We start from the raw sequence: 26,439 nt of genomic DNA, 5'->3' as shown, positions 1-26,439 counted from the left end.
CATTCTCCCCGGCTCCCTGTGCTCCAGTCTCTCCCACCACAGACTTCCTGACGTACTGTTCACTCTCCCTCTCTGATGTGACTCCACTCACACCCCACCCTCCCATCACGCTTCACCTACCAGATCCAACACACCTTTAGGTCTCAGCTCAAATGTCACTTCCTCAGACACTCTTTCCCTGACCCCCAAGACTGTCCCAACCCCCTTGTTACGTAACTGTATGGCCTTCTTTCATAGCATTGACCACAGCTGTAATTGGCCCTTTATTTGTAGGTTTGGTCGATTAGCATCTGTCACCCTCATAGGACCAGAGTTCCCTGAGATCAGGGGTGTTATTTACAACCTCTGCTTCTACATCCCAGCCCCAGCCATAGTGCCTGGGTCTGATAGGCAATCAGTAAGTATTAGGATGAAAGAATGATTTCTAGGCTGCCCTCCAGCAACAGGTCAGGACCACAGAAGAACCCATGGAGATGATGTTCAGGAAAGGAAGATTTCCCACCCTTTACTGTGACTACAGCCCAGAAGTTTGTCTGCCGCTGTGTATAGTTATGTGGTATAGTCCAAGCTTCCTTAGAGCATGACCACTGCAACCAGTTGGCTCTCCCCACCTGCCTGGAATGGGCCTGTCCCAACACCCCCTCAACTTGGAGTCTACAAAATGGAGCACTCCTTCATGGACAAGAAACCATTCCAGCCCTGTAGCCTATTCCCCTTGAGTAAGAACCACCTTCCTTGGGAATAGGGCAGAGGTTCCAGATAGGTAGCTTCAGCCATGGCTAGAAAACAAAGACTTCAGTGAACTCATTGCTCTGCCCAAGGTGGAACTGTCTCAGGGCACACAACACCTGGCACATAGGAGGTGGTTCAAATAAATAAATAAATAAATACATAAATACATAAATAAATAAACACTGATGGATTGTTCCCAGCCCTGTCTGTCCGCAGGAACTCTGAACCGGAAAAGTCTCTGCATGCCCCTTCCAAGGCATGGGTCTGGGAGTCAGAGAGAACTGATGATTAAGGATTCTATCTTTATTACTTAACTTTTGTGAGCCCCAGTTTTCTCACATGTTGTCAGGGGATTATGTGATGGTAAATATGTTTATCTTTCCCAATATACCTCTCTGCTGGTGTTCATAATCCAAGCCATTTTATTTGATGATACTAAATTACCATGTGTGTATATGTGTATGTGTGTATATATATCTCCTGAGCAACACTGGTGAAACCTATTATGATATATTCAATATTATGCATGTCTCATCTCAAAGATCCCATTGTGAACAAACATATTAGAGATCTAGGGATGTGGGACAAGTGGATGGGCAAAGGACAAAGATGACCTAACCTCTCAAGCTTCAGAGACTCCTTTGGGCCAAAGTTCTCCATAGGCAGCTGGATCTCTAAGGACTGCTTTTCTCATAGACCTGGAGGAGAAATGGAGTTGGAGGTAGCACCATGTGTGACCACTCTACTTACATAGCTAGGATTTTCTTTATAGAAACTCTTTTATAAATACTGATATTAAATAATTTATGGGGGTGGACTAAAATAAGATGGTCTTCCTCTGGAAAATGTGACCTTACTTTTAAGCTCTCTAAAGACGTGGGAAATGTTGTTTGACATCCCAAGGATGTCAGAGATGTGCAAATGCTTGGAAAGCCAGTGGCCACAGGGAGACCCAAAGTCCCCCAAACACCAAGGTGGTCCCTGGTGATTGGTATCCAGGTGAAGACTTGAGCTCACCACCTTGCTAGGACAGAATAACCACCTTACCTCCTTCAAAGGTGCACGTGTACAACCACCACTTACAATTATGCACTTCCCTTGGATCTGAGAGCAGATAGCGCTTTTCAATCCCACAGTGCTCCAACTTACAAGCCTCTCATAACAAAGTTGCATTTCCTCCCATTTCTGTGCACAACCTCTCTAGCTTTAGCCTGAGTTCGTCACTCACAGAACTTCACAAAAACAACAATAAAGGAGTCCATAAGTACCATCAGCTGTAATGCTTCAGCCTCTAGCAGCTTGAGGTCTGGCTTCCAAGGTGCATGTATTGACCAAGCAAAATGAGAGTCAGCAAGTTCCCAACCTACAATCACTGAGTCCTTAATATCTACCCTCCCTTTCTCCAATAATCTAATGCCATATTTTTGGTTCTGTAACTTACAGAAGCTACTTACAAGAGCTAAATTCTGTCATTGAGATTCAGATCAGATGAGAATACCTGACATCTGACTGCTATGTCTCCAACACAAAAGGGTTTATTCTATTACATAAAACAATTCCAGAAGGAAGCAGGTAGGCATTCTAAGAATGCTAGAGACATGAAAATGCTAGACTTGCCTGAAAGCCAGTGGCCTCAAAAGGACCAAGAAGCCATCAGATACCTGGGTCCTTCTGTCTTTCTGCTCCCCAACATGTGGCTTCTATTCTCAGGTCAACTTGTGGTCCAAACGAACTGCTGAGGTTTCAGGCATTGCATCCAAACTCTAGGCAACAAAAACAATAAGTGAGAAGAAAAGGGAGAAAGGAGCTCTCCCTCTTGGAATTCTTACACAACCTTCCACTAACATCTCTGGTGAGAGCTCACCTATCTTGAAGTAGAGTTTTGTAACTAAGGAAGAGAAGAAAAATAGAGGTGGTGGTGAGCTACCATCTGGCTCTACTCTAAATAATGATGAGGTATTATATCCAAGAGGATGGTAAGTTGGACATCTGATATAAAAGGCACTGTGCTCAGAGAATATGGGGTAGGAGGAGGGACAATGCTTTCCCAGAGGTTACTCACCTATTGAATACTCAGAATACAATAGTTACTGGGTGAATCTTGACCGCAAAGACATCTTGGTCCTAACTAGAAATTGAACCTTTACTATTACAGTTGTTTAAATAAAATCCTCTATCCCCTTCATGGACCCCAGAGCATTTCTAATTTCCACATCATCGCCAAATCTTCCTTAAAGATGAGCCTGAGAGAGGTAGGGATAATGAAGGGGGAAAGGCTTGGAGACGCAGAAGTGATTTTTTGCATGTTACTTGATATCAGAAAATATTTCTACATGTTGACCCCAACATGTTTTTAAAACAAAAAGCCATATCAATTCTATTAGGCCAAACCATCCTGCTTCATTTCAGGTGGGCTGCCCAGCTCAGCGATGCAGCTGCAGTGAGATTCCAGGAGCCTCCTGGAATATGAACTATACAGATCATTTTAAGACAATAGTTCTGAAAGTGACCAAGAGCCATCTTTGTCAGTTTTTCAGTCTCCCAGGGGACTTGCAATCACTCAGAGTAAATAGTAAAAAAAAAAAAAAAAAAAAAACAAGAAAGAAAGAGACTGTTGGGAAGAGAGGCCTTAAAGCTAAGTAGGTAGCCATGAAACAGAAACAAAAGCATTGAAGCTATTCAAACAAATGTCTGTAATCTGTTTGTGACATCTGTTGCCTAGGCACAGAAAAGGCCTTGGAAAGTCAGAGCCCTTCAACACACAACGGGAAAGGGACTCTTGCCCCATCTGGGTGGCTATAAAGCTGGGCATAAATTGTGATCCTTTCTGTTTGCAGTGATTATTATAGGTAAAATTCCATCTTACTAAATTCTGTCAGCCCTCCAAACTGCTTTTTGGTAATAGCAGTTGGTATTGATGAGTTTGTTGCTAGAGCCCCTTTCCCAATCCTCTACATCTGGGTATGAGGTCGAAGTACAGGTGTCTGTCTATAGTGAGCATTTGCTGTCAAGGCAGGACCCACTCAGCTTCTCACCATGGCTCTTCTGTGACCCTGGCAGATATGGGGCCGGGGCTGCCTAGTCCAGAGGGTAGGGTCAATGCTGTGTGGACACAGACAGACCTGCTCTCTTCCCTCTTCACCTAAAAATGTTCAGATGGCCGCATCTAGTGGAGAAGAGCAGAAAGCAGAGTCCTTGGGCATCAAGCTGTGTTGGTACCAGAGAGTGACTTTAGTTTTCTCCCATCTGTATCAGCTGTTACTTCCTATTTTCTGATATAGACAGTTGACATCTTTTCAATCTTATGTGAAGTTTCACACAAAAATAGCTTAAAGACAGGGCATCTCCATCCCCTCAACTCTTCCCTTAGCTCTTCCAGTAGAAAAATTCCAGAGCCACCACTGACTTTAAGCAGAACTTGACCTTAAACTTGACCTTGATTGTTCATGCCACCACTCCAGGCCTCATGTGTCTAGTGAAGGAGCTGAACTGACAAAACTCTAAATTTCTTCCTCATTTTAAGCAGCCTGCCTAGTCATTAATGTCCTGTGTGCCATCAGCATGCAGTGTCCGGGGACACGGACACACTCACCCTGATGAGTTGCCTCTCTTTCTGTCTTTCCTGAGCCTGACTGCCTCTAATAATGCCTCACATAATAATTACCAGTCATTAATTTTGGCCTTATTTGATCTTCACAATAATCACATGAGATGGAAAATTAAAGTGCCTGTTACAAATTTGACCACTTCTCATGGTCAAAGGGGATTTTGAGAGATGCTGGCGGAGAGGTCCTATAAATGGGACAGGGATCGGGGAAGGGACAGGCCTCAGCAGAACTAGAAGTGGCTCAGCTCTACCTTCAGGGCTGAAACTCACAGCAAAACTCATATGCAGACTTTACAGGACATCTGTAGAAACTGTTCTTCACTAAGAAAACCAAGACTTGGAGAAAAGATGATTTGCCAAAAGCTCACACCAGTTGCTGGAAGCAAAAGAAAAGACTAGAACTGAGTTCCTTCTGCCTCATTGTTAGTGGAGTTTTCATCTTTGCCATTGCACTACTTCAGTAAGCACAAATTCCGCGCGTCCTCTGCTGTGGGGTGTTATAAGAATGAAGAAGAGAGGGCCAAGCCCTCAGACTCACATCTCCCGAGGAATCAACCACCACACAAGGTAGGAAAGAAGGCCAGAGAGGGGGCTGCACAAAGGTCTCTGGAAGCTTGAGAACTCTGGGCTGTGCCCTGTCAGATGACATGTCTGTCCCTTCTCCACACAGCCCCTGTCCCGCCAGCACCTGTCCTCCTGATGTGTTTTCTCCTTGCTTAGGGAGGCACTTTTCTCTGCCTACACCTCCCCAAGTTCTGCACAGCATCTGTGCTTGGCCCTCTGACAATACCATACTAGTTCCTAGCGTCACAACAGTTCTCTGGCAAGCCTCAAACAATCATTCTCAAAATTCAGATTCATTAAAAGGAAAAAAGGCAGTGAAACAGGATACTAAATGGAGGGAGAGTCATGGGAGAGTCAGGAGAGATAAAACCAGGCTCCTCCTTCACAGAATCTGGTCTTGGGGTTCCCAGCAAGGATGTAATTCATTCCAGCCAAGCCTAGAGGAGGTCCAATGTATAGCTGGTCAAATGCTAGCCTCCATTTACCAGCCTGTGAGATCATGTTTTAGCAATTGTTATGGTTAAATGTCTCTGTGGAATTCACACATGGGGACTGTGGAGATGAAAAATACTGCTCCAATTTATTTTTTCCTCATGAAATACTATGTTATGAAATTATTCCATTGACAACAGCTATTAAGCTGAGGCTACTGCTTCGTTGGCCTTTTGCTGTTTGAGTATCTTCAAGCTCCTGGCCCTGGATCCAACCCATGGTGCTGATGTTTCCCTTCCCACATGATATGTTAGCCATCACCACCCAGTTAATAGTCCTTCTTTGCAAAGAGAAGACTGAGACGCTGAGAAACCACTTCAAGAGAGATTAAGTAGCTGGAAGGGAAATAAGAACAAGAGAAAAGGGGGAAAGTTATGCTCTATGGCAGAGCTCCATGGGAGAAGGGAAGTTGTAACTCAGACAGGAGGGGCCCCAGTGCTGGGGAAATGCAGACTGAGGCAGCCCTACATCACAAGAAGGATGGGCAACAGGGTAGTCTGTACACATAAGCCATGGGGGTGTTTAGTTTCTGGGAAGTATGTTTCCCTTTCTTGGGCTCTTCCTCTATTTGGCAGCCCTGGTCCCAGCAAGCTTCCTATGTTTCCCCTGGAGGCTAACATTCTCTTTGGTCACTTCTACCAGCAGAGGTCACTAGACTGTGTCCTTCCTTCCTCACTCAACCTTCTATCCTTATTTTACCACCAAGATGCGGAAGGAGCAAACTCAGAGGCCAACATCTGCTTGCTTAAGAGGAGGCTTTTAAATCAACTAGTGGTCATAGCTTAGAGTGATGTTGTACCCGGTCAAGGCTATGCAAATTCAAAAGAATAGAATTTGTAATTCCTGATAAGCATCTAATAAAATATTAGATGTGATTATAAACAAACCATTTCTTCTCAGATCCCCAGGCCTTTGTATATGTTTTGACTTCTCACAGAGAGTATATTGCATGCTGCTCTTTATAGCTGTACATGCCAAGTCATCCTTCAAGATCAAATTCAAATACTACCTCCACTGAGAGACTTTCCTGCCCTTCCACCCAGCCTCCTGTCTTCTCCATGCTTCCTACACACTGTAACTCCACTGAAGCACACAGCACAGTATGTCTTCATTATCATGGAAGTTCATGCCTCCCCCTCTTAACAGACTACTCCTTCAAAACATGACCTAATACATAGAAAGGGATAAAATAATGCTTATTAAATGGTTGAATTAAAAATGAGTGCAGAAAAAAGGTATAAACATATAAGCTTGTACATACAGAGAAAAGAAGGTTGCACTCTTTGTTTTGTGTTTCTCACCTTTGACAAATTGTTTTGTAAATTCACCTAAGTAAATTGGTGATGAATCAATGTCTCTGAGCCTCAATTTCCTCATCTGGAAAATGGACTAATGATGGTTGCCCGGCTTGAAGAGTTGATGGAAGATAAAATTAGTTAGTAAATACAGAAAACACACAAAATGGAACCTGGCACTTCCCAAATGCTCACTATGTTAGCTACATTCTTCTTCTAGGCCCTAAGAGAAATGTAATTTCTCAAATGTAATTTCAATTCCTGAACAGTTAAGGAGTAGTTACATTTATACAGTCCTAAAATTATTTTGTCTCTTTGAAGGCAACCATGAGGCTGCTGTGACCTATGGTGAAAATGGGTTTGACACCCGTCTTAGGGAATAGAGGCAGGAGAAAGGCATTCCCTTTATCTCCTCTTGTGTTGTTTAAATTTTTATTCCCAATAAGTAGAAAATAAAAAAAATAAAAATAAGACAGCAGAACTTTTGCTTCCAGAAAAATGACAGACCACATATCTAACTGACGCTCTTGAAGTTAACTAAAAATTTCTGAACAAGATACCATATACACACAACTTGTTAAATAAATTATCTTGCAAGAAAGTGTGGAATACTCAGGTGTAAAATTTAAATGAAGGCAAGATTTCAAAGTATAGGACAGAGCAGTGAATCTCGTTTTGTCTTGAGAGTATTTGATTTGACTTTGATTCACAGGGTACAGGAACAAGACACAAAGCCTATGACGTACCCCGCATTGGCAGTCTAACAAGATACATTTTCTTATAGTTGAGAAGCATAGGGTTATACCTTTAGTGTAAAAAAGAACTAGAAATAAATGCCTACCCTGCCTGCAACTGCAAGGAAAATTGTCCATCTCCAGTCTTGGTGCTGAATTAACAAAAAGCAAAACTAAAACAAAAAGCTCTCCTGAAAGTTTGCAGTGGAAAAGGAGCCCTTACACGAGTATGCAAGCCAGAGTCCTATCAGTTGGTTGGTCTAAAAAATAAATCACTCTAAAATTTGATCACAGTCATCCCAGCCTTAAAGTTTTCCCAGGTTCTTGGCAGAAACTATTGCAAATCTTCTCTGAAGTAACCCACCTTCAAGCCAGGGATCAGTGAACTCTCACACATAAAGTTCCAAGGAAAATAAGGAGGATGAAATCAAAATAAAACAGATGATAATATTATAATAACAATATATGATGCCAGGTGGGTGCTCAAAATATCAGGGGAAACACTTTGAAAACCTGATTGTCTAGTCACTATGCTACACACCTGAAACTAATGCAAAATAATATTGAATTTAAACTTTAATTGAAAAAAGTAGATAAAAAGGGAACATAATGAGAGCCTGCAAAAGAAGACCCACAGAGACTTTGGCTAGTACAGTTAATAGAGACACAAAATATGAACTGCTTATCATGTAAAAATTAATTTAGAAGAAGTTTGAAAATATGAGAAGCAAGTGAAAAATATAAATAGTGACCAATCATGTTAAAAAATAAACAAAAACTATAAAAATGAAGAATAATGAGAGTTGAAAGGAAGTCAATGGACAGGTCTAGTGGTACATTAGAAATGCTGAGGAACGAATCAGTGAACTGAAGACTGATTCTAAAAATTATCCAGAATGCAGCCCAAAAACACACAAAGAAATACATTTAAGAGACAAATCTAAGTTGTCTAAGTGGATAAATAAGTTGTCTCCATGTTTTAATGTTTTATCAAATTTAGATTCTGCAAAACCCTGACCAGTGTGGCTCTATTGGTTGGGTGTCATCCTGCAATACAAAATGTAGCTTTTTTGATTCTGGGTCAGAGCACATGCCAGAGTTGCCATTTGGTCCCCAGTTGGGGCATGGACAAGAAGCAACCAATCAATGCTTCCCTCTCCTCTTTGATGTTCCTCTCACTCTCTTTCTCCCTCCCTCCACCTCTCTCTAAAAACAATTAAATGAAATCTCTAAAAATACTGCAAAATTATAGTCCTACCCAATTTTATACTACTCCATTATGATACAGAATATACAATATTTGCTAAAAAAAATAAGTAGATCTGTCAAATGATTCTTTGCCTAAGACAAAATATTCCTAAAAGCAATTTAAGCATTTCAAAATTCAATTTTGCAGATTGAATAAAGATTTCTTTTATTGTTAAACTTTTACAATTTTTCTCTTGCCTTTACAAGGATAAATTTTAGTGTGTTTTTGTTTACCACATTGTATTCAAACATTGCAATTTCAGAAAAGCTTCAGAAGCTAAAATTTTGGGATATCCATTAAAATTTTTTTTCATGAAAGATTTTAACTAATTTTAAACATGATGCATCCAAAACTTAAAGTACTCAGTTACCAAAAGTTCAGCACTGTTACTTAGGTGTATTTACGAAACACTTTGTCAAAAGTTCAAACACTTATAAAGTCCTATTAAAATGTGCCTTTGTATTTATCATCAATTTTATAACCAAAAACATTTTAATTCAGTGACTCTACCTACAAAAATTTTTGTCAATTTCAACAACCACCACTTCTATGTCAATTGGTAAAATATCACAGCTTGTTTGGATACTGAAAAATTGTATGTGCCACAACCTCTTCCAAGTACATTTCTGTTTCATAGTTTTCTTAATTTAGCACAGATATTATTTTACCACATTGTATTCATATTAGCACCAAAACAGAACAATTCATCTTCACTATTAAAGTTTAAAATAAATTTATAATAACATTCACAACAAGGTAAGTTGTTTCACCTTCAAAAAAATTGAATTCATAAATTTAAATAAAAATAGAATTGAACTATTATTGGAATAAACTGATTTCCTATTTGAAAAATCTGACGACACTGAAATAAATTTAGAATCATTTAGCTATTTGCCAAGTTCTTCTGCTAACTGAGCCAACATATTAATAGCTATCATTTGAACTTTGGTCTGAGTACAAGAAAAAATGGAACTGAGAAAAATGAAAAAATTTAGACCAGTTGCTTAATGTAGATGAAAAGTCAGGCTTCACAGAGTGATGGGCAAACACACCGTTTGCACTGCATACGGTGAATCAAAGCCTTTGGGCCCAGTCTTAAAGCAATGACTAACTTTGGGGGACATGTTTCCACTTTGTCAGCAGTTTTGTGTCTTCTGGTTTAGAACTGTCAAGTTTTGGGGTTTTTTTAAAATACTCACCCAGGGACATGCCCACTGATTTTAGAGAGACCAGAAGGGAGGGAGAGAGAGGAAGAATCATCAATGTGAGAGAGAAACATTGGCTACCTCTCACACTCTGACCAGGGTTCAAACTAACAACCTAGGTATGTGCCCTGATCTGGGATCAAGCTCACAACCTTTTCATGTACAGGACAACTCTCTTCCAACTGAACCACCTGGCCAGGCTACACATGTTAAGTTTTAACACAGGGGCCCCAGAGAAGATGACTGTCTAGAATCCCTTTGTACAGGCTACACATTCACCATTAACTTTCAGGCTTCCTGCTTTCCCTGCCACCCCTGGCCTGGTGACCTGGAGCATTCCAAAGCTACAGGCAGAAGACACAGCATAAATAACTGATAGTCACATGGTTGACATGGCCAGCATCATCCAACAATGATAGTCCCACCACTGCTTGAGTCTGGGTGCACCTCATTTCATCAGTGACTCTGTCTCCCTGAAGTACTTGAGTGGAAGACAACCAGGGTTATGGTGAAGCAAGTGAGACACTTGGCTGGGGTACAAAATTTAAGAGTGCACAAAAAATTTCAGCAACCAAGATAAATAGTATTTTAATACATCAAAATTAGTTGGACGACAGGGTGGGGATTGACGGTGGGAGTGGAGGTGGGTGGGGTGGAAGAAAGCAATGGGGGAAAAATTGGTACAACTATAATAGCACAACAAAAAATATTTAATTTTTAAAAATCTATGTTGATCAGCCCTGGCTGATGTAGCTCAGTGGATTGAGCGCAGGCCTGCGAACCACACAATCGCAGTTTGATTCCCAGTCAGGGCACATGCCTGGGTTGCAGGCCAGTTCCCAGCAGGGAACTCATGAAAGGCAACAGTACATTGATATTTCTCTCCTTCTCTCCTTCCCTTCCTCTCTAAAGATAAATAAATAAAATCAAAAAAATCTATGTTGATCAAAATATCAAAATTTTCAATGAAAACAAGATCTAGCACTGCAAATCTACAACGCTGAGTGAGGGTCTCACTCACCTCACCCCAATCCCAGCCCACAGATCCTGCCTTTTTGTGTGAATAAAGAACATTTGTGAGAGAAGAGAGGCTCCCATTCTCTGAAACCCCCACCCACCCCACCCTTTTATCTCAGGTGCCCTTGCTTTAAGTTTTCCGCTACTGAATTTAAAAGTCAAGCTATGGTCACCTAGAAACACGCCTGTAACTCTGGGAGAGGGGATGGCAGATAATCAGAGAAACCTAGACACCTGTGTGTGACCATGGCAATGTCTATTTAGCCATCTAGGCCTGATGAAATGTGTGTTTCAGCCCTACAAAAGATGCATCCTTGATATTGCTCTTTCTTCTGACTTTAAAATTGGTCAGAAGAAAAACATTAATGAACTTAGTATCAAGGCCAACTTCATGAAAATAAGGAAACTCAATCCCATCTCAGATTATGGCCAACAACATTTCCTTAACCTGGCTGAGCAGAGAGGATTATTTAATAATCCCAGAGCAGCAAGGCCAAAAGTACAATGCGGACAATACCCTAAATGTGAACTTCCTCTCATTATTAAGTTGCCACTAAAACCATAAAGTTCAGTTCAATTATTTTCCCCTTTTTAGTAATTAAAATCCCAGTTGTATTCTAAACACTCTTCTCTCTTTGCTTTTGACTCTACCACCAGAGCTACTGTGGTCCCCTCAGCACTTCCCAAATCAGATTTCTATAAACCCGAGTCTCTCATGTGTCACTGTACTTTAGGTTTTAGTTTCAAGTGCCAAAGTGGGGATGTCCCTGAGAACTAGTGTTTGACAGTGGTATCATCTTGTGGCCCAGGGACTGGTTATCGTTGTGTGTCTCTGTGCCATGCATACCAGCAGAGGCTCAGGACTGGTGTCGCAGGTGCAAGTATGAAGACCCTTTACAGGAAGAAAGCAATGGTTAGTGGTGTGCCAAGCTAGTGAGTGGCTTTAGCCAATCTTTGGCGAGAGCCTTCAAGTTGGAGAGGAAAAGGTGTGTTCCTTGTCTTACCTTCCATCACTCTGTGAACTGGCTGTCATTTCTCCTTTCTGTTAGAAATGGTGCAAATTCAGTCGTCCTGCTTCACCCAGCTACCCCCACCCTCAATCCAACCACTGAGGAGTGGGATTTCTGTTACAAATTGTAGACTCCCCATGATTAGCCAACTGATACCCCTGGTGTTGCTTCTCCCCGATGGTGGCCCGCTGCTCACCCACATCTGGTCCACCTCTGCTGGCAGAAACACTCAGGTTTAACAATATTAGGTGGGCTTCCCATATCTAAGATTTATTTAATGGCAATTTTTTCACTTTAACCATTCTTAACCATTACAAGATGATGTTTAGAATGGCTGCAAACTTTTCCTTGATAATGGTTACAGTGACTGAAGCATAGACTTTTCTTATAATATACTTCAGTTGACAGAAAATCCAGAGGATGATCAGACCATTGAGTCATCAGGGGGGCTTAGGATATTTTTTACGTATGATGTACATAGACTGAAATGTGCTGTACTTCAGTATAAGTTCAGTGAGATTTCATGAAGGCATACCACCCAAGTTAACCATGCCCCTATAAGATACAGAACATTCTAATTTCTATGACCATAAATTTGGTTTGCCTGTTCTAGAACTTCATGTAAGAGGAATCATGAACAGACACAATTTTTTTGTCTGGCTTTTCCACTTAGTGTAACATTCTTTGATATCTTTGATAGGACAGATATCAAAGAATGTTACACTTGTGTGTATGTCACACAAAAAGTGCATTCTTTTGTGTCTGACACACGCATCTTTGTATGTGTGTCAATGGTGCATTTTTTAACTGTTGGTGGTATGCCCTTGTGGGAATGAATCATATTTTTCGTCCATTTGTCTGTTGGTGGACATTTTGATTGTTTTCAGATCTTGTAAAGTATAAATAAGGCAGCTATGAACATTCCTGACTGGAGACTCTATGTCTGAATCATCTTTAAACCACACAGGTTCTTCTTTGATCTCCAGTGGACAGGACACCTTGGACAACATCCTTCCTTCAGTTTATTCTAAATTGTCACAGTCTCTTGGTTCCATCTGCTTTTGCAACCTTTATTATGGTGTTGTTGACTACTCTCTTACTGTCAGCTGGCACTTTTGGAAATGAGTTCACTGGCAATGCAGAAACCAAAACTGATGCTTTTCAGAATTGTGGTGAACATGGCAGCAAGGATTTGAGTTCTGCCATTACCAAGAACACTTTGATAGTGTGTGAATATTGAGTCATCTCTGTTGGCTGCTCAAGGGCCTCTTTGGCTATAGTTTTCTGAGCTTGAGCTTAGCTGAAAAAACAGAGCTGCTGATCAAGTGATCTGGCCAAATGAGGTTCCTAGATTTTGGAGACTAAAGAAATGTCCTGATGGGATGTTAGTGATCTCAGGTAGAAAGACTGTGGGCAATCTGAGACGGAAGGGAGTACAGAGTGGGAGGGGAAAGGACTGAGCAATCTCTTGTTCAGAGGAAGAGCCAGAGGGTGACACCATAATGACTGAATTCTACATGGTTCCCAACATACTGGCCAGTGCAGAATCTAATCAATTAATACTTATTGAGAATTTATTTGAGGATTTAATGTCAAGAGGTAGAAAGTTCTGACAATCAGGTCCAATCAGGGTCACTCCTGTAGGATGACCCTGGATATCTGTATAACAGAAAACATTGAGCAATAATTATTTTTACATATGTTCAGACTGGAAGGAATAAAATTATAATAGATATGCATTTCTCCTGCTGCATTTATTTTCACTTAATAACCATTTAAGGAGTCCCTGCCATTTGCCAAGAGATGTGCATATTTACTTATTCAATTAAACTTCTGTTGAGTATTCACTACATCCTAGGCTGAGGGAGTCCAAAGATACTGCTATGAATAAATCACAACAAATATTAACCTCAAAGGATCTGGGAGGGATGAAGAAAAAAGAGATTAATGGATATGTAAATAAAGTGAAGTGTGGTCAGCACAAGGTTAGAGATGGCCGCAGCTATAAAACTAGGGCACCTAACCTGGCCACAAGGACATGACGACTGGGTCAATCTATGGAAACCAGTAGGAGCCAGCCAAGAGAAAATAGAGGAGGGTCAACCTCCTGGGCTGAATGACCACTGTCCTTAGAGAAGGGGCAAGAGGCAAGATTCTGAGCTATGAATGATGGCTCACCACTTGTGGGCTTGCTATTTGTGGGCTGTAAGATTCATCCACCCTGTGAGCTTTGGTCTTAGGGCCCTCAAAAGTAATGCGTCAAAAGTAATGTGTGTTTCTGAAGAGAACACCGTGTCCTTCAATGGTTCTAATTCCTCCTGCTCTTCCCATACATTAAGCCAAGGGTCAGCAAAATGTGATCCAGAGGATCAAGTTCAGCCCACCACCTGTTTTTTAAAATAAAATTATATTGGCACATGGTCATGTCCAATTGTTGACTTAACTAGGAATGGAGGCAGCTGACAGCATGGCTGCCTATTTAAACCCAGGAAGGTATGATCCCTTAAAGGAAATCTGTACCAACCTAGGAAGAAGTGAGTGAGGATAAGGGGGCTGGAACTGGAGGGGAAAGACTGTGGAAGAAGGGCATAGTAGGACAGATCAGAAGATATAGGGCTAGTATAGGAGGAAGTTATTAGGATGCTGTGCTTGTCAGAAGACTGGAATTGTTTTCCCCAATAAGATGTTTCACTTCACCTTTTAAAAAACTGTGCAGCCTAAATAAACAGACTTCTGGCCAAGATGGAGGCATAGGTATTGACATACTTTGCCTCCTCACACAACCAAAAGAAGGACAATGACAAATTTAAAAACAAAAAATAACCAGAACTGCCAGAAAATTGAACTGTATAGAAGTCCAACAACCAAGGAGTTAAAGAAGAAACATACATCCAGACCAGTAAGGGGTGGAAATGGGCAGCTGGGGTAGAGAGGACTCATCTCAAGGTGGTAGGTGGCAGAGTGGGTGGTCCCACATTTGTATGCAGATAAACCAGGAAGAACAATGATGCAACAAGACAGATCTCACAACTCAGGGTTCCAGCATGGGGAAATAAAGCTTCAAAACCTCTGACTGTAAAAATGTATGGGGGTTGTGGTGTTTGGAGAAACTCCCAGCCTCATAGGAGAGACCCACAGGTTCTTAGAAGGTACACATACCCACTCACCCTGGAATTAGCACCACAAAGGCTCGATTTGCTTGTGGGTAGTAGGGGAAGTGACTGAAAGCCAGCCAAGGGCCAAATAAGAAGCATCGTTCCCTTGCAGACCCCTCCCCAGCACACACTGCTACAGTACAGCAATGTGGGTTGCCCCATCCTGGAGAATAACTGAGGCTCCACCTTTTACTATGTAACAGGTGCACTGAGACAAAAAAAAATATGGCCCAAATAAAAAACAGATCAAAGCTCCAAAAATAGAACTAAGCAATGAAGAGATAGCCAACCTATCAGATATAGAGTTCAAAACACTGATAATCAGAATGTTCACAGAAATGGTTGAGTATGGTCGCAAAATAGAGGAAGAAGTGAAGGCTATGCAAAGTGAAATAAAGGAAAATATACAGGGAACCAACAGTAACAGGAAGAAAACCAGAATCAAATAAATGATTTGGAACAGAAGGAAGAAATAAACATTCAACCAGAACAGAATGAAGAAACAAGAATTCAAAAAAATAAGGAGGAGCTTAGGAACCTCTGGGACAACTTTAAACATTCCAACATCCGTATCATAGGGGTATCAGAAAGAGAAGAAGAAGACCAAGAAATTGAAAACTTATTTGAAAACATAATAAAGGAGAACTTCCCCAATCCGGCAAAGGAAATAGACTCCCTGAAAGTCCAGGAAGCTCAGAGAGTTCCAAAGAAGTTAGACTCAAGGAGGAACACACCAAGGCACATCATAATTACATCACCCAAGATGAAAGATAAGGAGAAAAATCTTAAAAGCAGCAAGAGAAAAGGAGACAGTCACCTACAAAGGAATTCCCATAAGACTGTCAACTGATTTCTCAAAAGAAACTTTGCAGGGAAGAAGGGTCTGGAAAGTATTCAGTCATGAAAAGCAAGGACCTATATCCAAGACTACTCTATCCAGCAAAGTTATCATTTAGAATGGAAAGGCAGATAAAGTGCTTCCTAGATTAAGTCAAGTTAAAGGAGTTCATCATCACCAAGCCCTTATTACATGAAATGTTAAAGGGACTTATCTAAGAAAAAGAAGATGATCAAAACTATGAACAGTAAAATGACAACAAACTCACAACTATCAACAACTAAACCTAAAAAAAAAAAAAAAAAGCTAAGCAGACAAGTAGAACAGGACCAGAATGACAAAAATAGAGATCACATGGAGGGTTATGAGTGGGGAGGAGGAGAGGGGAGAATGGGGAAAAAGGTACAGGGAATAAGAAGCATAAATTGTAGGTACAAAAGGGGGAGGTTAATAATAATGTAAGAAATGGAGAAGCCAAATAACTTATATATATGACCCATGGACATGAATTAAAGTGGGGGAATGCTGGTGGGAGGGGGTGCAGGGTGGAGGGGAATAACGGGGAGAAAAAATGGGACAACTATAACAGCATAACCAATAAAATACACTTTAAAATAAAAATAAATAAATAATAAAATACATAATAATAAAGTAATATGAAGGAGAAAAAACTACAGCCTTATATTTTGCCTGATTGAAGAAACTACATGGAGAGCTCTTTTTGTAAAACACGATCATGCAAGAGGAAAGCAGCACCTCAGGTTTTTCAGCTGGGAGACCACATACAATTCAAATCAGAGTTGCTGTCCCTTCGTGGGACTGGAACAACCTAAAGTAGAGACCATAATCCACATCTCACGTAGCCTCCGGACCCCTGTCTGGCAGCCTGATTAATGCGTAAACTAGAAAAACGTTTCACTGACTGCCTTCCAGTCCCGTGAGCATAAGGCAGTCCATCAATATTTATTGAATGTATTTTTCTAGGGCTTTTCAGCACTTGCTCAGTGATAAGTTATAATCTAATAAGCAAGAATTGTTCAGGGTGGTGACAAACAAATATATACATGTATGTTAACAGAATCCAAGCTAAGAATGAGCAGTAAGAAAGAAAAGAATGCTTCCATCTGTGGACAAAGTATCCAAACAGTACTAGCTTTGGGGTAAATAAGAAAGAATCATGTCACACAAGCCCCAGCAGTGAGGATTGCAAGACAGAAAAGGAAAAATAAAGGAGGGAGATTTATAAATGGCTGTATTTTGAACAAATAAAAATATATACAGTTTTAAAACCCAATCTTTTTATTCTCTCTGGCTTTATGAGTAATACTTTCATCTGGCACTGAAATGGCTTCTATACTCCAGGAACGGCAGAGAGTTAGCTGAAATGGGCTCCCAGATTGCAGTTTTTGCAGTAGAAATAAACTACGGATCTCTGCCGCCCATTTGGAGCTACAGTACCAATATACTGATGCAATTGCTTTTAGGCCCCAGTCACATTAGATTCCGAACAGTCTATTGCCAGCTTGGGCATGGTGATGGGTGTTAGGGTACGTTTATTTAAGACTGAGCCTTTATCCTGAGTTAAAAGCAAATTAAGATATGCATTTGAGACAATATTAAAAAGGGCAATGTAATTACCACATTCTCCCCTGTGCATCCTCTTTAATTCCCCGAGAGACCCAAGAACGACAGCCATTCTGAGAGAAGGAGCCTGCACTATGCAGGAAAGGAAAGGCATCTTTGTGGGCTTGTGTCCAGCTTTAGAGGGGAAATATCTTGCCTCTGGGAAATAATCCAACAAGCAAGCCTACAATTTAAATGCAAATACTCAGAGATTCTGACCATGACCATATAGGTCCAGCCCTTTGCTGAAAGAATTGGAGATAGTGGTTGCACAAGTGCCCCTTGGTTGGCTCTACTTTTGAGGTTCCCCCACCTACCACAACCCATGACTAAAGAGGACATCAGTGCTCTATTGCTGTCACACAGCACCAAAGAGGCAGATCCAGAAGGGAAATCAAGACTTCTCAGGGTTCTTTTCAGGTGACCACCCCAGGGATAGGAAGTCATAAAGTCCATAGTATACTGGACCTCCCTTGGAAATAGCCGTGGCCCCTTGGAGTAACCTAAAGAAGACAGACAATTCCTGATTCACAGCATCGTGAGAGTTGTTTTTGCCCCTCTGATGCTCTGTAGAAGGCAGTTGAGTCATAGCCTCTATGGCCACCAAGTCAACCAGGCAAACTTGCCCAGAGATTGATAAATTACTACTCACCTCCACTACAATACATTTTCCAAATGTCTGCCTAAGTTCACTCTCTCTTGACTTCAAGACCACCTACCCACTTTCCAAAAGAGGCAGAAAGAAAGGATCCTGAGATTTCTTCCCTGGAGGTAATCATCACATGCACTATATGTAAAAGCAGACCGGAAGCATGCTGATATCCAGCCTCCATGGACTAGACATCTTCAGTGGAATTCTCTCAGAGGCCAGAGAAGAAAAGGCAAGGTCCCTAGCAAAAAAAATATAGAAAGGTATTCTAAAGTTTAGGATGCTAAAAGGAAGCTCAGGGAAGTTTTCTTCAAGACTGAGCTATCAAACTTTCCAGACAGAAAGTCAGATCTAGCCCTGGCTGGTGTAGCTCAGTGGATTGAGCACGGGCCTGCGAACCAGCTGATAGCGGTTCGATTCCCAGTCAGGGCACATGCCTGGGGTTGCAGGCCGGTTCCCAGCAGGGGCAAGTTCCCAGCAGGGAATGCATGAGAAGCAACCATACATTGATGTTTCTCTTCCTCTCTCCTTCCCTTTGCCTCTAAAGATAAATAAATAAAATGTTTTAAAAAAAGAAAAGAAAAGAAAGTCAGATCTAATCGTAACACAAAGTAGAGAGGGAGGCTCTGAACACTTCCTGCCCCCCAAGCCAGATACTCAGGTGGGCTCACCCCAAACCCAGTTACTGATGCCTCTCTACTCCCTCTAATAGTCCACCTACCATTCCAAGGCTTGATTACCGCCACAGCCTTGCTAAGGCTCTGGGTTATCAGATTACCCCTGGAGGTCAAATATCCTATTGTCATGTTGAGGCTGCTCATTTACATGAGTTTTCTCCCTAGAAAATTAGAAGCTTGGAGCTCAGAAGGAAATGCAGTGTTCTGCATGCAGCAGGTGCCCGGTGTGAATCTGTGGAGTGCATACTGAATAAGATGTCTCTCCTTGTGATCCTGGCCCCAGTTCTAGCCTAGAGATCCTAGAAGTCTAAAGAAGGATGAGACAGAATTGGGTGGAATTAAGTAGAGGCAGCGGACAGCTGGGCTGCTGTTTGCTCATTTCTTAAGTCTCCACTGAGCATTCTGGCCCATGGAAGCCAGGAATACCTGCATGTCAGAGAATCAAATGTGTGATTCTAAGGACTTGTCAGATAGTATTTAAACCCCACAGGCAGTATAATACATAATTCTGACTCTGAAAAAATGCATGCATATTTTAAGGGATGGATCCATAAACTTTGCAAGAAAAATACACAAAAGAATATGCCTTTTAGAATGGAGGCAAATGTTAAGTGTGTAAAAAATGGAGAAGTCAGAATTGATTTGATTGTAACTGAAATGCTGATTACAATATTTATTATTCCTAAAAGTTCCTCTACCCCACAGGCTGCACATAAATGCAAATGTGTGGACACATTCATTCAGAGAACACCATTAAATGTCAGATCCTTTGTGTGAAGAGATGGAGGAAGGGCTCCAGACCCTAAGTGGTCATTCACTTTGCTTCACACTGCCCCTTCTCTCAAGGAGGTTTCATCTACCCTTGTTGCCAAATGCCGTCCAGCTGCCTACTGCCTCCAAAGCCAAGTGCTTTCAAGAGGCAGGTGCTGATGTGAAGGAGAGTGGTTTTATTTCAGGTGCCAGCAACCTGGAAAATGAGAGATTCTTCTCTCAAAGCCCATCTCCTGAGAAGTTGGGGGAATCTTTTTTCAAAACCCATCTCCCCATCTCAGTGGAGGCAGAGGTTTTTATAAGGAGTGAAAGGGGAACAGAACAAAGATCAAGAGAGAGGGCTGAAAAATTCCCCACATGCAGATGAGCACAGCCCATTCAGACAAGGCAAGTGCATCACCCTGGCTTAGTCATCCTGGTTTCACATTATTCCAGCCTCACATCATCCTGGTTCCAACAGCAAATCTCCTGGAGCTGGGATGCCTGAAGGTCGAAGCCTGCATCTTTTGGAGTTAGTTTCTAAGATTCATATATAAACATGTTGTTTATCTATAAGCTGCGTATTAGGTCAGAGTCATATTTACAGAAACAATGTCAAAAGAATGGTTTCCCAATGTTATACCTGACCTCTCATAGGCTCGAGTGTGTCTGTCTCAGCAGATGGAGACTCTGCCCTCATGGAGCCTACATTGTTACTGCACACTGACTTTGAAAGGGTCAAGGCATTGATGAGGATATCTTCAGAAACTGTTATATTTTGCTGACTTTAGGCCGCTGTTTTCTCACATATACACCTTCACTTTTCTTCAGATTCTGTGGGCTAATATAGGATTGCTAGCCTTTTAAATTGCCACATCAGGACTTTAAAAACTGCTATTTCTATCACCATTATTCCTTAATCCAAAAAGGATAAAGATAGTCTTTGTATGGATAAATTTACATGTCTTTTCTAATTTCACTGTAAGCCACTGACCTATACTTGGACATCTTGTCCCTAGCAAGAGCATTTCTACAATAAAAATTTCTCTTCTGGAATATTGCTTAATGGGTTCTGAAATAGAATATCTGGCCTATTTTTTTTCTTTCTCTCCTTTTTTTTTATTTTGTGCGAATACAGTTGTCTCCATTTCCCCCCCACCACACCTCCCACCCCAGCCATCCTCACCTCCTCCCCTCCATGCTACCCTGCCCTTAGCCCTGTCCATGTGTCCCCCATACATGCTCCCTGACAACCCTTCCCCTTTGTTCCCCCACTATCCCTTCCTGCCTCCCCTCTGGCCACTGTCAATCTGTTCCCTATTTCAGTGTCTCTGGTTATATTTTGCTTGCTTGTTTGTTTTGTTGATTAGGTTCCACTTATAGGTGAGATAACATGGTATTTGTCTTTTACCACCTGTGTTATTTCACCTAGCATAATGTTCTCCAGTTCCATCCATGCTGTCATGAAGGGTAGGAGTTCCTTCTTTCTTTCTGCTGGGTAGTGTTCCATCATGTAAATGTACTATAGTGTTTTGATCCCCTTGTATTTTGATGGGCACTTATGTTTCTTCCAACACTTGGCTACCATAAATTGTGCTGCTATGAACATTGGGGTGCATAGGTTCTTTTGAACTCATGCTTCAGGATTCTCAGGGTATAATTCCAGCAGTGGAATTGCTGGGTCAAAAGGTAGTGCAGTGGAAACTCAAGAGGGCTGGGTGGGTGCCCACAGGTGGCAGCGTTGGAGGGATAATTAAGTGTCCTATTGGAACCACCTGAGAAGAATGGGGTCTAAACCCTAAGCTGGGATCCCCAGCCAAGAGCACCAGAGCCTAAAAAGTACACAGATAACAACCAGTGGCAAAAAGCAACACTATTGCCCTCTGCCAGAGACTGATGGCTAGATACTCAAAGAGCCATTTAAAGGGTCAGCTCACAAATTTTCATTCGCAGCCACTTACCCGGGGGGGTTCCAGCAAAGGCAGGGACAGAGTTGGCTAGAGTCACCTGAAGAATTCATATGGCTTTTTAAAATGGGTTTTAGTTTTTATGGAATAAGAATAATAAAGCTTAGGGATAGAATATGAAAAATTGTTGTGGAAATTACCAGGAGTCAGGGGTTTGGTGGAAATTTTTCTTGGAAAGAAGAACACATACTATAATGTCAATTTTGGTGACTAAATCAGAACTTTGTCCCTCCTTCTGGTTCCAGGTACATGGCCATCATCCACCCCCTCCGGCCCCGGCTGTCAGCCACAGCTACCAAGCTGGTCATCTGTGTCATCTGGGTCCTGGCTCTCTTGCTGGCCTTCCCCCAGGGCTACTACTCCACCACGGAGACCATGCCCAACAGAGTGGTGTGCATGATTGTGTGGCCAGAGCATCCCAACAAGATGTATGAGAAAGTGTGAGTAGAGATGACTCCCTGGTGCCTTCTTTGCCCTTGCTTGTTTCTTCTTTCTTTCCACATTCTCTATCAGTTAGGATTCAATGTCTCCATAGCTATCAGGGGGCTGTCTCGAGTACTATTTTGGGCTTTGAAAGAAAGCTTACAAAAATAAACAAATGAGACCTGGATCCTGTTCTAGAGACCCTTTGGGTGCTCTCCATATTTGTCCTGCCTTTTACCAGTGACTTTGCCCTGCAGTATCTGCCTGTCTTTGCCTGGGAACTTCTTCCTAAGCTACAGAATGCCACTCTTCCCTCTTGCACAGTGTGCTGGAGGGTAGAGGAATTATCCCCTATTCCCAGAAGCTCTCACTAAAAATGATGAGAGTTAGTGTATGAACACCCCAACTCACTCACCCCACAGGTGGGATGTCTCCGAGGTGTGTGCTTTGCACTGTGCCCATGGTTTACTCTTGGGATTAAAATCCAGTTGTCCTGTGGCAGCTGACTCAGTGATGTACCCTTTGTTGATCACCTCCCTTTCCTGAACCACCACCATCCCACCCACTACTGTTGTTTCCTTCTCCTCCTACATAAGTCATTTGCACTTGACTTTCTAATCTCAGGATCTGCCTCTGGGGAAAACCAAATCAAAATGCCTACTTCCAGGATTTTCCAGTGGGAGAAATAAGATATACACATGTAAAATACATGGGAAGGCAAGGCCAGTATGTTCAGATCTTACAAATTACAGGGTTCCTACAGGGCAGGCCTGCTTACCTTCCAGAGGCCTGATTAATGACAGTCAGGGCTTTTCCAAAGTCATCCTGATGATTTTCTTCAAGAGGCAACATTGAAATGGCCCATTCTTCATTTTGTTCTGCTCCAGTGAGCATCAACACGACATTTATACTACCATGAGTTTTCTGGACTCAGAGCACTTGGGTCATGTGGGTCTTTTAGAAATTCCTTTATAATTCTCTAATCTTGGGTTTACTGTATGAATTGTAAAAAAAAATACAGGTGTTAGAATCAGAAGATCTCAGTATTAACAAGATTGCCAGTTACTAGCTATGGGTCTGGGCAATAACCACAGTCTCTCCTCATTAAACTAGCAGATGATAAAGTCCTACTTCCCATAAGCAATTGTGAATAGCACACAAGAAAATGCTATAGGAAAGGTAAGATACTGTTATTGAACCAAATTCATCAGATTGCCATATAATCATTATAGGCCTTTAAACTTATCAAATGGTAAAATGAGACACTATCCCTGTCAGTCTGCAACAGTAAAGGTTCCGAAAGCCTGCTGCACACAGTTACCCTGCTACTTCTCTTCCACAGAGCATGGATGAGGCTTGCCAGAGCCAATACCTAAAGCTCAGACTTTGCCTTCCAGGTGCAAACAGTGGGATTTAATTGATCAAGCAGCAGGGGGACGAATGCTCAGCCTAGAAGGAAACATTGAAAATTATTCTTTCAAATGAAACTGCAAGCCTTAGCAAGGCCACAGCAAGTGAGATAACAGCTTTACAAGCCATGCAGAACCCCTAAACACCTTCGATCTGTAAGGTCCCCTCAAAAAAGGGGCAAGCACCCCCTGAATTAAAGTTCGTTATATGAACTGTTTCAGAAACGCCATTGACATCATGGAGTGTAGTTCAGTTCTTAGTCATCATAATCTTTTCAAAATCTGATCACATTTCTATAACCTTGGTTTCAAACACACGCAATTCTTTTATCTTCCATCAAATTCAAAGTTTAACTTGAAAATAAAGTTTAATTTTTCTACAGATCTCTGGGGCTCTTGTCCAAGAAATTAGTATTTTACTTTTGATCATTTTACTGTTTTATGCTTATTAATGACTAGAAAGCCCCGTGAGACTCAATACAGCCTGTTGGGCTGTCTTTCTCCTTGCTTTGAGAATTTAGGGTCACTGCTACTGGCATGCATGGTTAGGTTTGCCATCATTGTTTATTTCACAATTTCCACCCTAAAAAAAATGAGTCTGGATAGGAGTATTTGATTTTATCTATTCAAGTACTTCATTCATGTATAAAATGTTTATAGATGCAGTAGTAAGGTGAAAGAATCCATATTTGCCATCACATTTGGACTGTGATGCAGACGTAAGTCAAGTGCATAGGATGCTACAGGTAAACCTATTTTCTCTATGTCAGTACCCTTCATAATCATTATGATATATTTTTAAGTAATTTAAATTTCACCAGCTCTAAACTGAGTACTTAATTATAGTCTCTTCTGTTAGAAATGATTGCCATTTCCACAGTACACGTTAATCATGAATTTGAAACCAGGAAGAAACTTTGTTTTGAGGCAGCATAATAATGAGAATAAGATCATGGGCTCTATAGTTAACTTTCAACTACGTCACTCTGTAGTTGAGTCATAATGGCTATTTAAGCCTGTGAGCCTAATAGAGGTGTCCAGAGAAATAAATAAGACACATGCTTAGCCCAGCACCATGCACCTGGTAAGAATGCGGTGAATGTTGACTACTGTTGTTAGCGTCATACATTGACCTGGGTGCATGGGCAGATAACTGGCGTTAGACTCGGTGGTAGGCAGATGCTTAGGCCCTATTTGTCTGATGAATCATTTGTGCCAGCTAATTACATATATAAATATTATCTGAAAAATCTTAAATTGCTGTATTTGCCCTCTCTGGCTGCATGGTGAACCTCTAACCCTGACTATTCATCATTTAGACTCTTATTAATACGTGAATCAAATTAAGCACTGTTAAAGAAAGGCAATCCAATAAAAGAACAGGCAAACGTTTTGAATATGCACTTCATGAAAGGAAATATCCAAACAACCAATTAATATATGAGGAGGCACATGACTTCACTCATCACCAGTGAAATGCAGATTAAAACCATGAGATCTTACTGCCCACCTATTAGACTAGCAAATATTGAGAAGCTTGACTAAACTAAGCATTTAGAACTTTTGGTGAAGATAAGGAAAAATAAAAACCTTTGTGGACTGCTAGAAGTGTACACTGATCAAACCACATTGGACAACATTTTGTACTATCTAGAAAAATAGAAGCTATTTTTACCCTAGAACCTCCTGGGTTCACTCAGGGGTAATTACCCTAGAAAAACACATGCATATATGCACTCAAATATACCTATCTTACTGTTCATATTATCAGTATCGTTCTTAATGCCCCAAACTGAAAATATTACAAATGTCCATCATCAGTAGGGTAGATACAAAAAAACTGTGCTACGAGCATGTAATGGAATATGATACAGTTAATAGAATGAACAAAATGCAGCTCTGTGCAATGTGGATGGCTTTTATAAACACAGTGTCAAAACAGGCAAAATGAAAGCATGTCTTTAAGAGTGTGAAGTAGGCGGTAAAACTGCAAATGCAAAGTCATCATCGTCAACATGAGGATCATGATTGTCTCTGGTGGGAGAGAAACAGTGTGACCAAAAAGGGACACTAAGAAGTGCTTTTGAGGGGATGGCACTGTATTTCTTAAGCTCAGTGGTCATAGCGTGTTTGCCTAAACATTACTTATTATACCAAGTAACTTTTTTCTGGAATGTGTGTTCATATCACTTAACCTTGAAAATTAAATTCTATTTAAAGAATTTTGCTTTTACAAGCTCTCTAGAAATTGCTTCACTGGGATAATCCCAAATGTTTCTCCATAAGAAATTCTCTTCTGTGATGCTTTGCCTTGAATGACATTCATTATTCATGAGTACTTACCTCTGAATAAGATGAAGCGAATATGGGCCCCACCCATTCTCACGCTTACTTGACCTCTGCATTTTGCCTTGCTGACTCCTGTGCTTCCGCCCACCTGGAATTTTTCCAACTGTTCTAAGTGGTATAGGACAAACACTTTTCCCTGGAGGGATACAACAGACATTAATCAGAGGATAAGGTCCAGATAGTTTCCACAGCCCTCTCCCTTCCTACTCTATTCATAAGCATGCACCTCTGAGCTACAAAATGCTTACATATTCTTGTAAAATTATTTTAAAACACTGTTTTGTGTTTAAAGCAATGGATTATAGAATATAGTGAAAGTTCATATAATTTCTTTAATCATATTTCCATATTTCCATTTTATGAAAGGTTCTAACATTTTGATGAATACCCTTCCAGATTTTTATTCCATCTCCAAGGAAATATTTTTCTTAGTTTCTTTTAAAGCGTTTCGTATGCCAAGCACCTAAACCCAAGAACTGCTGTTTGTCGTAGCAGTAGTTTAAACAGAGGTGCTGACAGCAAGCAGACCTCGTAGCCTTTGGGGGCTGTGGCTGTGCCCCTCAAAGTGAATTGGGAGGTTCTACACTCCTGTTGGAAAAAAAAATAAAGTGTTTCATATGCATACAGAGCAACACTAATATAGATCATGTCCCTCTTTGAAACACAAGACATTGCTGGACCCTGTTTTTTTTTA

General features: G+C 41.2%; 1 protein-coding gene and 1 non-coding gene across 2 annotated transcripts in view; both read left to right on the top strand.

The window, feature by feature from the left end:
• The window catches only part of TACR1 (tachykinin receptor 1), a 159,363-nt gene that overhangs the window by 67,925 nt on the left and 64,999 nt on the right, over window positions 1-26,439 (top strand). Inside the window, exon 3 of the mRNA XM_037064929.1 lies at window positions 21,810-22,004. Within this exon, the coding sequence (XP_036920824.1) occupies window positions 21,810-22,004 (195 nt within the window). The remainder of the gene's footprint in view (window positions 1-21,809; window positions 22,005-26,439) is intronic.
• Window positions 26,202-26,333, top strand: LOC119000376 (small nucleolar RNA SNORA68). Its single transcript, XR_005069307.1, has one exon. It is a non-coding gene; the product is annotated as a small nucleolar RNA SNORA68 (small nucleolar RNA).

The sequence above is a fragment of the Sturnira hondurensis genome, unplaced genomic scaffold, assembly GCF_014824575.4.
Source record: "Sturnira hondurensis isolate 20B ecotype Veracruz unplaced genomic scaffold, ASM1482457v3 Scaffold0015596, whole genome shotgun sequence".
NCBI lineage: Eukaryota > Metazoa > Chordata > Mammalia > Chiroptera > Phyllostomidae > Sturnira > Sturnira hondurensis.
Note: the sequence above shows the minus strand (reverse complement) of the source record. Positions and strands in the feature narration are given on the sequence as shown.